The sequence below is a fragment of the Mytilus galloprovincialis genome, chromosome 5 (genome assembly GCF_965363235.1).
Source record: "Mytilus galloprovincialis chromosome 5, xbMytGall1.hap1.1, whole genome shotgun sequence".
In the NCBI taxonomy this organism is placed as follows: domain Eukaryota; kingdom Metazoa; phylum Mollusca; class Bivalvia; order Mytilida; family Mytilidae; genus Mytilus; species Mytilus galloprovincialis.
The window spans coordinates 31,437,977-31,450,184 of NC_134842.1; the positions used below are offsets into that span (position 1 = coordinate 31,437,977).

Genomic DNA, 12,208 nt, shown 5'->3' on the forward strand with positions numbered 1-12,208 from the left:
TTGAAAGAGGGTACAAAAAAATACAGAGGTTTGCACTCTTTTACAATGCCTTGGTTACAGAAAAAGTAAAACAACGTTTCTAGAGGGTATTGACAGCCTAATATGCAGTACCTTGGTACGGACATGATTATGTAGCATATTTTCCTAGAATTGTCCCCTAGTCAGATCAATTGGTTATTTTTTCTATGTCCCTTTTTGTATAAGTCTATGCATTGCTGGCTATTTATGCAGCTCTGGCTTTCAAATGTTTAAGCATAAAACTCCGAGAGAAAGTTAATCCATATAAACTCTTAAAACGTATGTAAGTTGCTATATCCATTTTGGGGTATTTCAGAAGTAGTTTAATTAATTGTAAGATGAACAAAAATTTCATGTATGTTTTTAAATAAGATGTGATATTTTTCAAATTTAAGTCTTGTGTATAGTGTTTTCCCCTATAATTAAATATTATAAAAATATCAATTTGCTGGACAATTTGAAATATGAGGGCCTAAATGTTTTATCTGCTTATTTTTACTACTAGTTATGTATGTAGGCTATCTTCTACCATTACATTTACCTTGATTTGTCACTTTCTAATAGATTAATGACATTGAATATCAGACGAAAAAAATAGAGGAAGACAACAGACGACAGACGCCAAGTGGATAGAAAACACTAGACCCTTTCGGTCAGGTGAAATAAAAAACAGTAAATGACGTTAAACAAGTTTTTTGAAAAAGCTTACACTTGTATTGGAAATTTTCATACATCTTGATCTCTAAATCGTTTTAAATTTAGAATATTTCTATGACACCGTTTTTTATGAATTTTATATATTTATATATATATATATTGCAAACAGTATCCTTCTTTTATGACATGTATAAGGTAAAAGGTAAAACCGGTCCCCAAGCTAGGTCAATCAATATTACATCATATTATAAGTATGTACTATGGTAATTAAATGCACGTATCAGATGTGGCCACGTATACTGTAATTTGAATTTACTTCCTTCTCTTCGACTTGCATATAAGGTTCGTATAATCTTTTATTTGCTTTATTCGAAGAGTATATCATGCGAGTAAAGTGGGGAGAGCACATATATAGACAATGATTGTGCATTGACTTCACTTCAGGATGAGACTTAGAAACAGGGAAAGTCGTGCCTCTGTCGAGCTTCATCCCCGTTTAGGGCCGAAAGCTCATATCATTAATATGTCAACATGGTCAAGTCAATACACTATTATTGTCTTTAAACTGCAATCTAGAAAAAAAATCTCAATTGTTCTTTATTTGATTTCTGTATTGGGGACCCCCCCCCTTTTTTTTCAAAAAGGCCTCCTTATTTCGTGCGTAGTGATATTATAACACAATAAAATGTGATATGTTGAAACCAATTCGATGTCGAACGAATTCGTATGACTATGGACTGAAATATCTACAATAAGCATAACAGTTTAAAAAAAAACATATTAACAATTGAAACATGTTAAATATAATTTCCAACAATTGGATAGAAGAAATAAGGTTGTTTACATTGGACATGTTGGAAAGGGTTAAAGTGGTTGTCATGAATAATTAAATTAAGTTCTGCCAACTACAGTTTAAATAATAAATGAGTTAAGAGATATCGGGTCAATGACTGTTAATGACATAGAAATATACAGTCAACACATTTTTACCCCTCAATTAGAACGAATATCTTTTAGGTGTAATACCACCAAATCACATCCGGTACATACGAAAATAAGTCGAAAAAAACTATTCCCTTGAATTCGACAGTTGTAGGTAATTAATCCTACATTTTATTGCAGTAAAACATTTCTGGGTCTTAAACATATATCTTGGATATTTCAAAGCACCATTCTTTTTTTATTTGGGGTTTTTATAGAATATTTTGGAAACTTGAGAAAAATGGTTACTAAAGCTTGCACACAGGTTTAATAAAGGGGGACATTTGAATGGTTAACTTAGAGTGAATTTTTTTTTTTTTTTTTTTTTTTTTTTTTAACTTTAAATATTTTATTTCACTACTGGTTGTCCCTTAGCGCTACAACAATGACGCTAAGGTTCCTCCCTATGTTGTTAATTGCTAATGAAACCAGGGGATTTGATTAGCAAAATATATCTTATATTCATATCTTGTGTTAGTTGCATTTTACAAAGTATTCATACGAGCACACAATACATATATATTATTCAGTGATCCTATATATAAACGATCATTTAAGAAAGTAATAATAAAAAAAACACCAAATAACCGGATTTTTGCCCGTCATTTGTTTTGATTATATAAAACTAGTTTAACCGAAAGTAGAATGATCAAGAATGATCAAGCATGGTTGACCTCATGGCTTGACAAATAATTTCATGAAATGGTGAGTAATTTATTACCGTCATCAAGTTACTTATCGAATGTGTAAATTTTAATACTTATAATAATCGAATATTTCAGGTAAGTAAGAATGAAGTATATTGAAGAGATCAAAGAAGGAGCTATTGACCAATGATCTTGATTGATTCTTTGTTATTTAAATACTGTAGTATTTATATAAGGTCTATTTCTCATAAAAATAAATATCATCAAAGTTTTGATATTTTCCTCTGAAATTTTCTCAAAAATAGACTATCAGGATGATATAACATTTGTGTTTCAATTTCATTTTTAAGAACTGACAAAATGTTCACAAATTTAGTTCTCTTTTATGATAAATAAAAACATTTATAAATCACAAAACAAATCATTGTTATGACATGATTAAGTGGATTATATTCAATATCTTCAATTTTATATCCAAGTACAAGATTTTTAAGACAGAAGACATGTTACTTAATTTCTTATATGCAATGCAATGCAATGTGAAATATTTGTTTAGAATTGGATAGGACAAAACTTTACTCATGTGAAGTGTTTCTTTATTTGAAAGAAAGATAAATTCTGCACAATTTTTTCAAAAGTGCAAATTTAACAAAGACTTATAGGGGAAAACCAATGGTGGTATTGCACTTAATACATAGGATGCTGTACATGCACATTTGACCTTGTAGTACCATTATGTGTTAACAGTTCTTGCTATTTAAGTGAAATTTTCTGAGTGGATTGAGTGCCAATGAGAAAAAAAAGCACCAACGTAACAATTTATAAAAGTAAACCATTGAAAGTCAAGGTACGGCCTTCAATTCGAAGCTTTGGCTCACACTGAACAGCTAGTTATAAAGGGCCCCAAAATTACTAGTGTAAAACCATTAAAAAGGGAAAGAGTGACAGTCTACCCATTATTTATATCTATTGGCCTGAAAATTTGAAATTTTGAGGATATCAGAGGTATATATGAACAAAAAGAAACCATATAAAGAAGACGAAAATGTCCATTAGTGGTATTTATCATATATATTATCTTTATTTCCTTCTTATCGAAGATTTAACAAGTATAAGACAATTTTTGTACATTAATAATATTTACATATTGATCAAGACATTAGAATGATTGAATGATTTGAATGTCACATATTAATGAAAGTGATTGAATAAGTTGAATGTCACTTGAAAGTAAATGATTATATTTCTGAAGGTAAGTTAACTGTTATAAAAAAACACTGCATATTCGATAAACATGTGTAATATAAGTTTTTGAGAAAAAAATACTGTTATCATTATATAAAATCATATTCAGTATAACATGAAAAAAGTGTTGCTGTGAATTTAGATGACGTTAGATTGTCTAGATACACACTGAACACAATCGGATTAATACTTATTAAGTCATCCCAAAACTTCGCTCTTAAGTCTAAAAAACGATCGCACATACACGTGATATGTGCAATAACGTTATAGAAAAACTGTCCACATTTATCACATAGGAGAAGCAACTCTTCTCTTCGGATGACGGAACATAGGTCAACAATATATATTTAACTTCTCTGAAATTAGGATTATGTTTAGCAATAGCACAAGCTCTGTGTGGTACATATAAATATCATATGTGCATTCCATTCTAGAATAGTATCGTATAAACATGGCATGCCCAGTTTGTGGAGAGACTAGATTTAGGAGCGCAGCGCAGCAAACATGTCACACCGCCATGAATCATGGAACACACGGTTGTGGTTGTGGATACAAGTTTACTTCTAAAGAAGAATTAAAATCACACGAAAAAGCTATGAAGGAAAACATGAAAGAAAACCCTTGCTCCAGTTGTTGTCGGTCATTTGAAACAAAAAGGGCATTGACAGATCATCAGAGGGCTAAACTTCATGATTATACTAAACCCCCGAATCAGTGTGATTGTGGGAAAACATGTAAATCTGCAAATGGTCTCGCTCAGCATATTCACGATAAACAAGAAAACTTGAAAATTCCAGATGCAAAATACAAAAGCAAAGGAGAATATTATGATGCGTATTACAAAAAAGATGTCAGGGTTAGCAAAGATGATCGTAAGGAGAGTGTTGGAAAGTGTCGTGACACGTTAAACCAAATCATGGATCATGTTCGCAAACAAGAGAATGGCAAAATTTACAGCAGTGACATCAGAAAAGCCGGAAGTCATGCTACAAGAACCAAGGTCAAGAAAGCCGACGAATTTGACGTAAACATTGCTTTGAATATTCCTGTGGCTGACGTCAAGACAAAAGGGACAGTAAAGTATACCTACAAAGATAATTTGAATCCACGTGACCCGAAGGTAAGTATTCAAAAACCTTATGTTGCAATTAACACAGCCCTACAGACAAATATCGGTTTATTTTGGATTGATCCGAAGTTTAATCAAGTGAAAAAGAGAGTACTCAACAGTGATTAAAAATTAGTGTACTTTTATCTTGAAACAATGGAGACAATATTCCTTTTACAGTTAAAAATCCTCTCCGGCTTCTACGAATTAAAGATTTTTTTTACATGGTTCTGACATATGATATATACTTTAACATGAACCTAGTGCAAACAATTGATACCTCCCGTTAGTATTTTCAAGGTATGGTCTCATCGAATCTGAAGGTAATAGTCCCATGACTTTATCTCACTTCAAAGTACAGTAAATATAGCAAGTTTCAAAATTAATTGTAGCTGATACCCAGACATACAATTCTAAAACTGAGTATGATAAATAAGTCATGTCACTATTCAATGTATTTAGACCTGGATTTTCCAGCAATATTTTACCAAACATCTTTTTAATAAGATATTGCATTATTTAAAACTGTTTAGAGTGCATCTCCAGAAAACCTAAATGTGAAAAGAGAAATTACTGCACTTCCCAAAGGCAGACAGAACCATATACCTATCGGATATGCTGTTGTTAAGGCTGAGGGAAATGCAAATATGGCAAGTAAAGTGACGTATAATGGGGACATCGTACCAAGAAAAGTTCAGGAGGATCTTTACAGCAAAATGAATACTGCTATCAAAGCCTTGAACTTTAAAGGTATTTATTGAACACTTTTCGTGATTTGCGTTCATACTGACGAACACGTCATCTTTCATATATCAAATAAAGAATAAGAAGGGTATACCGTGTATTCGACAATAGGATATGAATGCAACAACCCACCTGCATATGTCAACAACCGGCCTTTAGCAATAAATATAACAAACATTACCAGCTGTCGACAGAAAGTTAGAACATAATGAAAGAAAACAACAAATAACAAAATGAATAATAAACTTTAAACTAAGCCGTGTCATTTTAATCTCTTCTGGAGAGTTGTCTCGTTTGTAATCATACCACATCTTCTTCTTTTTTATTTAAAATTCAGGAGTCAATTAAAAAAAAGTATGGCAATAATGTATTTAATCTGTCAATAACTTATTTTTGAAAGGGAAAAGAGAGGTAGAAAACTAGAGGCTCTCAAGAGCCTGTATCGCTCACCTGATTCTACTTAGGTTTTTGAAATTATATAAAGAAAATATAAAATTTGGCTAAAAGTAACAATACTTGGCCAGCACCTCATACGGAAAGGAACATTCATGTATGTTTGATTTCATTCAATTCAGTGGTTCTTTAGACGAAGACTTTTGTATGCATTCCCCATAAGGTCCTATGTAAAATTAAGTCCCCCCCCCCCCCCATTGGCGGCCATCGTGGATGTTGCAATGACAACAAAGTAACAACACTTAGTCAGCATCTCATAAGGAACATTTATGTTATGTTTGGTTTCATTCCATTCAGTGGTTCTCTAAAAGAAGACATTTAAATATATTTCCCATAAGGTCATATGTTAAACTAAGTCCCCCACTGGCGGCCATCTTGGACGTTGGAATGGCGACAAAGTAACAACACCTGGTCAGTATCTCATTATGAACATTTATGTTATGTTTGGTTTCATTCCATTCAGACTTTTGTATGCATTCACCATAAGGTCCTATGTAAAACTAAGTCCCCCCATTGGCGGCCATCTTGGATGTTGCAATGACAACAAAGTAACAACACTTGGTCAGCATCTCATAAGGAACATTTATGTTATGTTGGTTTCATTCCATTCAGTGGTTCTCTATAAGAAGAAACTTGTATGTATTTCCCATAGGGTCATATGTTAAACTAAGTCCCCAACTGGCGGCCATCTTGGACGTTGGAATGGCGACAAAGTAACAACACCTGGTCAGTATCTTATTATGAACATTCATGCCATGTTTGGTTTCATTCCATTCAGTGGTTCTCTAAAAGAAGACATTTAAATATATTTCCCATAGGGTCATATGTTAAACTAAGTCCCCCACTGGCGGCCATCTTGGACGTTGGAATGGCGACAAAGTAACAACACCTGGTCAGTATCTCATTATGAACATTTATGTTATGTTTGGTTTCATTCCATTCAGACTTTTGTATGCATTCACCATAAGGTCCTATGTAAAACTAAGTCCCCCCATTGGCGGCCATCTTGGATGTTGCAATGACAACAAAGTAACAACACTTGGTCAGCATCTCATAAGGAACATTTATGTTATGTTTGGTTTCATTCCATTCAGTGGTTCTCTATAAGAAGAAACTTGTATGTATTTCCCATAGGGTCCTATGTTAAACTAAGTCCTCCGCTGGCGGCCATCTTGGATGATGGATCGGCTACAAAGTAAAAACACTTGGTCAGCACCTCATAAGAAACATTAATGTCATGTTTGGTTTTATTCCATTCAGTAGTTCTGTAAAAGAAGTCATTTGTATGCATTTCTAATAGGGTCCTATGTTGAACTAAGTCCCCCGCTGGCGGCCATCTTGGATGATGGATCGGCTACAAACACCACTTGGTCAGCACCTCATAAGGAACATTCATGCCATGTTTGATTTCATTCCATTCAGTGGTTCTCTAGAAGAAGTTCAAAACGTAAAAAGTTAATGACGACGACGACGACGGACGACGGACGACAACTGATGATAAAAGCTCAATTGGCCCTTCGGGCCAGGTGAGCTAAAAAGAGGGTCGAACAAAATTCATGTGTCTGAAAATATCCACCTTTAAATAATATTTGTATTTTATTCAGATGTGCATATTTCTAGAAATGCCCATGGTCCAGCACTGACATTAACCAAAGCTGGTTCAAAAGGGAAACATGATATCAATATAGACGTCACTACAACGATTGGTGACAAACACGTACCAGTGAGTGTATACGGTTGGCCTCGTCCTGACACAAGTAAAGTTCTTTCGAAAAATACAATAGATAGAATTAACAACGTCGGAACCCACATGGTCCCTAAAGGAGGTGAATTTTGGAATGTATCGCACTCTAAAGCAGAGAAGGAGCTAATGAGAGGATTGGATACAGGGAACCAATGTCGCCGGCAATGTTACAAGATGTTAAAGGCAGACGTACAAACCTGGAAGTCGAGATCCACTGATAATTATCCGGGGATATCATCGCACCTTTTGAAGGTAAACATTTGGGGTCAAATGTAGTTTTATGGGTGAAATATTAGAGGATACCATAGGGCAATCACCATAATTTTAAGAAAAAGGAAAGACAACTACAAAGCCAAAACAGGATAGAAAAATAGTAGATAAATATTCAAAACACTTACTGAGGATGAACCAATACAAATTTCGGTCTCAACTACACTATTAGTTGTCGCAGGAAGGTAGGTGTTGAAATTGCATGCAATGCTTGTCAAAATCAAGATGAGGAGGGTATGATTGATGCAACGGAGAATGCATTAACACATTTGTTCTCGTCTATGCAAAACATTTCTCATAACGATCAAACATGTCTTTCTTGAGTCCGTAGAACAAGAATGGCGTGGGGGAGGGATCAAGTTTATTTGAAATGTGGTCCAAGCGAATATTTAATACTGATAGTTGTTGGTCTTTTCGGAATCCCTCAGAGAAGACATGTCTTGCTCTTGTCTGATACCTTGTAGAGTACTGCGTTTATACCAGGGTTTGCTTTACGGTCGAGTTCACGCCAAGGGTCATATTTATAACATAAGTTTTTTTTATTGTTCTAAATATAAATGGAATGTATGAAGCTGCATAATAAGTAATTCTAGCATTTATATTTACTTTCTCAAAATTTAAAACTATACTGATGAATTAGAAGACGCATTAATAATAAACTCATCTTAGATACCATGATTAATTTTTTCGCCAGCCCGCGTTGCGTCTAATCATCAGTGACGCTCGAATGAAAATGTTGAAAAATGTTTAAAAAGTCAAATAAAAAACGATATCTGAACAACAAAAAATACAATATGACTTAAACGTTAACTAACGTCTTTTGAACTTATTGCATTTTTAAGTTTAACAAAAAAATCTAAATATATGTTGAAAAGACACTTTGTAAACAACAAGGCTATCATCAACATGATTAAGGGAAGATCTAAGTAAGACAAATCAGAATATTATATGACAAAAGAAAACTAATAAAAAAACATATATCTTACTCTATTTTTTAGCATTCAATGTTTTGGATGAACGAACGACACCAACCCAACGATAAAGATTATTGGAACCAGAAAAACATTCACACCTGTTACACGGATAGTCTTAAGGCATTTAAAAGCCATTTGGATCAGTGCAAACTTCCAGATTATTTCCATCCCATGAACAATATGCTCGGGAAAAAAGACAAAGACGTGTGTCATAGACTAGCTGGATGTGTGGAAGAAAGAAGAAATGAACTTTTACACATGAAGCTTCTTAAATGAAGACTTTTAGCAATGCACGTTTAGAATTAAGAACTACAAGCATTGAGACTATAATATGATTAAGTGTTTACGGCAATTCTGATAATCATTAATTTCGGTTATATAAGGATTTTGTTTTTCGTTTTCGTTTGTGATTATCAGGGTGTTTTATTTTTTACAATTATCTTTATTATTACATTCCAAGATAGCAGACAAAATTATGTTATTTTGGGATTATCATAAGACATTAATTATTTGTTTTTCAATTAGCTTTATTATAACATTCCAAGATAGCAAACAAAATTATGTGATCTGGGGATTATCATAAGACATTATAATTTGTCAAATTAACAGTCCGTCCATAACTGTTTCTAAGTTCTGTTTCCTTTGTTTTTCATCTGCTTGGTGGTAGATTTTTGATGGGCTTAAACATTTTTTGGTGTGTGTTTCCTTTTTTCATACAAAATAATATTGTAATGGACTTGATGAATTAATTGATGATATGTATGTTCTTTATAATTATAATGTCTAAAAAAATAACTTACTTTTATTTATTCATAACTTGATATTGACCAAGAATGCTTTAAATGTAAAGAACTTTGTGTTTATGATGTGTTTTATTGTTTTCTATTTAATAAATATCTATATTGAAGACCGTAACATAAGCTGGTTAGTGTTTAAAAGCGTTTCCTTATAAGAGCAAAATCATGCAGTTTCTTTAATAAATCATTAAAAATGTAGGGGTTTTTTTTTTGTTTTTTTTGTTTTTGTTTTTTGTTTTGTTTTTTTGTTTTATTGTTTTATTGTTTTTAAAACATTACATATCTGTAAAAAAAAAAATGTTTTAAATTAAAACTGATATTTAATTGACTTTATTGTTTGTAACATTCTATTTTTATATAAGATGAAAAAAAATGAAGGTCATGGTTCTATCCTGGTACATCGGTTTCCTCAACCAAGAAATACTACCTGCAAAGATATTACTTGTGCTGAAAGCGGCGTTTTAATAACGAATCAAACAGCTATATAAACAAATTTATAAAAGAAACTCAAATCAACAATCAAGTTCAATCGGTTAAAGTTCTTTGTATTTCGTCATGCTGTGGATTGGTTCTTTTGGGCTGACAATATACTATAACATTCTGCCTATTCACAGTTTCAATGATAGCGTTTAATTAGATCCATGAGGGAAATACATGAAAAGCATGAAAATTTCGAATGTTTGCTAATGACCTGTACCTTTGCTTTGATATTTTTGTATATGTTCTGTTTCATAAGCACTTACATCTTGTTTTTGTTAACTTATTAAAGTTTCCATACCTGGCTATTTCTACAAAGTTTTGCTATATTAGAATACTTGATTTGACTTTTAGTTGTTACATTTGCAAATATTGCATTGTCGATTTTTCTGGTAACACTAGGTCTCAACATGGTACTTAACATGTATATGATTTCTTTGTCTCATGTTTACCATGCACTCCGATATACAATAAATACTACATTCCGTACTGTTTCTTCCAATTGGCAGTTAAACCCCTGAAAAATTAAATTGGGGCGTCCGTTTGGTTTTGTGGGATGTACACTTTCGCAGCCACATCCGGGCATTATTGGAAGGTTGAATTCATTGCTCAGTGTAATGCGAGTGCCAAGTTATTCGCATGCTAAGAGACATTAAAATAACTCTTTCCGTAGGGGCCGAAGTTGGCATATTACAAGGGCACTTCCTGCTCCTATCAAATATAACCATATTTTCTAGTGGAGTTTCAAGTTACGACTTACAATGTTTCATTCTTAACGGCCTCTATTACAGAACCTACTTATTACATCTACTCTTAACATCGTTTTGAGATGAACCAGCATGGAATATTCGCCACAGGACGTTATATAACCAGCTATCAATTGCTATGTAATTTGTTTTACTCTCATCAGGCATCTTTGAACAGACAAGATCAATTACAGGTTTGACATCTTTTTTAAGAGACCAAGGTATTTTTAGGTGTGTCCGAAAAAGAACAGAAGCTTTTTTTGGGAAGAAAAGATTCCGAAGTAAGCGAAAAGAAAACATTCTTTTTTAGGAACCAGACCACATTTTAAAGTAATGAAGTTATGAAAAGGTTCTGGCACACTTCCTTTGATAATTTCTGTATTTGTCATATGAACGACAACCTCTGGATTCCCTTTGCACCTTTATCATGTTTTTGGTATGAAGTAAATTTGTCAAGCAATCAAATTATTTTAAAGCCAAATGTAAAACCCTTTAATAGATTAAATTTCATATCCTTGATTTAACCATGTATGAAATGGTTCAACTAATTTTCTTTTATCGATCAAGACGTATTGTTAACTGAGGAATTGACATTAGCTGGTTAGCTTTTGCAATTGCATTTTTTTTAACTACTCTAGATCGGAACTAATAAGTTAAATGAAGTTTTCGTAATTATCAGTTGAATGTACTTTTCACTATAAAATTTCAATCCTGGTATATATGATTAATTCATTTACAACGACATGTTCGATTCAACTGCTGGTGGAGATTTATTCCCCAAATACCTAATTGTCAATACCAAATATATGTTCTTGTTGTCCTAGTGCAATTGGACTATGTAGTGTAAGCTCAAACGATTGTACTGTATATAATAACGGATTTCAAACCTCGTCAACAAGACAGGTCAGATTTCGAAGTTGATACAGTATATATATTTATATCATTTGATGTTGTAACCGGCAAATATGGTGCATCAACAATCTATATCTTAGTTTAACATTCAGTTTTAGTTGTTTGCTGGGTAAAACAGCAACATCGTGTTTAAGGGTTAGTTATCAAACAAGTTTTGTATACTGCCTTTTGACTACACGTTGACTGTGTTGTTGTTGCAGAGGAAAATTTTAAACGACTATTGTTTATTGTTTCTGTTGGATGTTTTGAAATGTGGAAAAACTTTTCAGTATTTTATATCATAAATCAAATATGATAAGTGAGGTCAACTTTAGTTTCGCAGCGTGTGTCACTTGAACTCAAAACAACGGAGGAAGATTGTAGGTACAAAGCTTCTCAGTCTGAAGTCAGCTGCATTAAGTGGGATGCTATCTTCTCTAATTCGGATATCTTTTT

The 12,208-nt window shown here is 33.0% G+C and overlaps 1 protein-coding gene across 1 annotated transcript; it reads left to right on the plus strand.

Moving 5' to 3' along the window:
• Positions 1–922: 922 nt before the first annotated feature.
• On the plus strand, positions 923–10,420 carry LOC143075603 (cyclic GMP-AMP synthase-like receptor 1). The gene is made up of 5 exons (XM_076251086.1): positions 923–1,017; positions 3,983–4,668; positions 5,190–5,406; positions 7,458–7,849; positions 8,866–10,420. Exons 2-5 carry the CDS (start codon positions 4,000–4,002, stop codon positions 9,115–9,117), a joined length of 1,530 nt encoding a protein of 509 aa, XP_076107201.1. The 5' UTR covers positions 923–1,017; positions 3,983–3,999; the 3' UTR covers positions 9,118–10,420.
• The last annotated feature ends 1,788 nt before the right edge of the window (positions 10,421–12,208 follow it).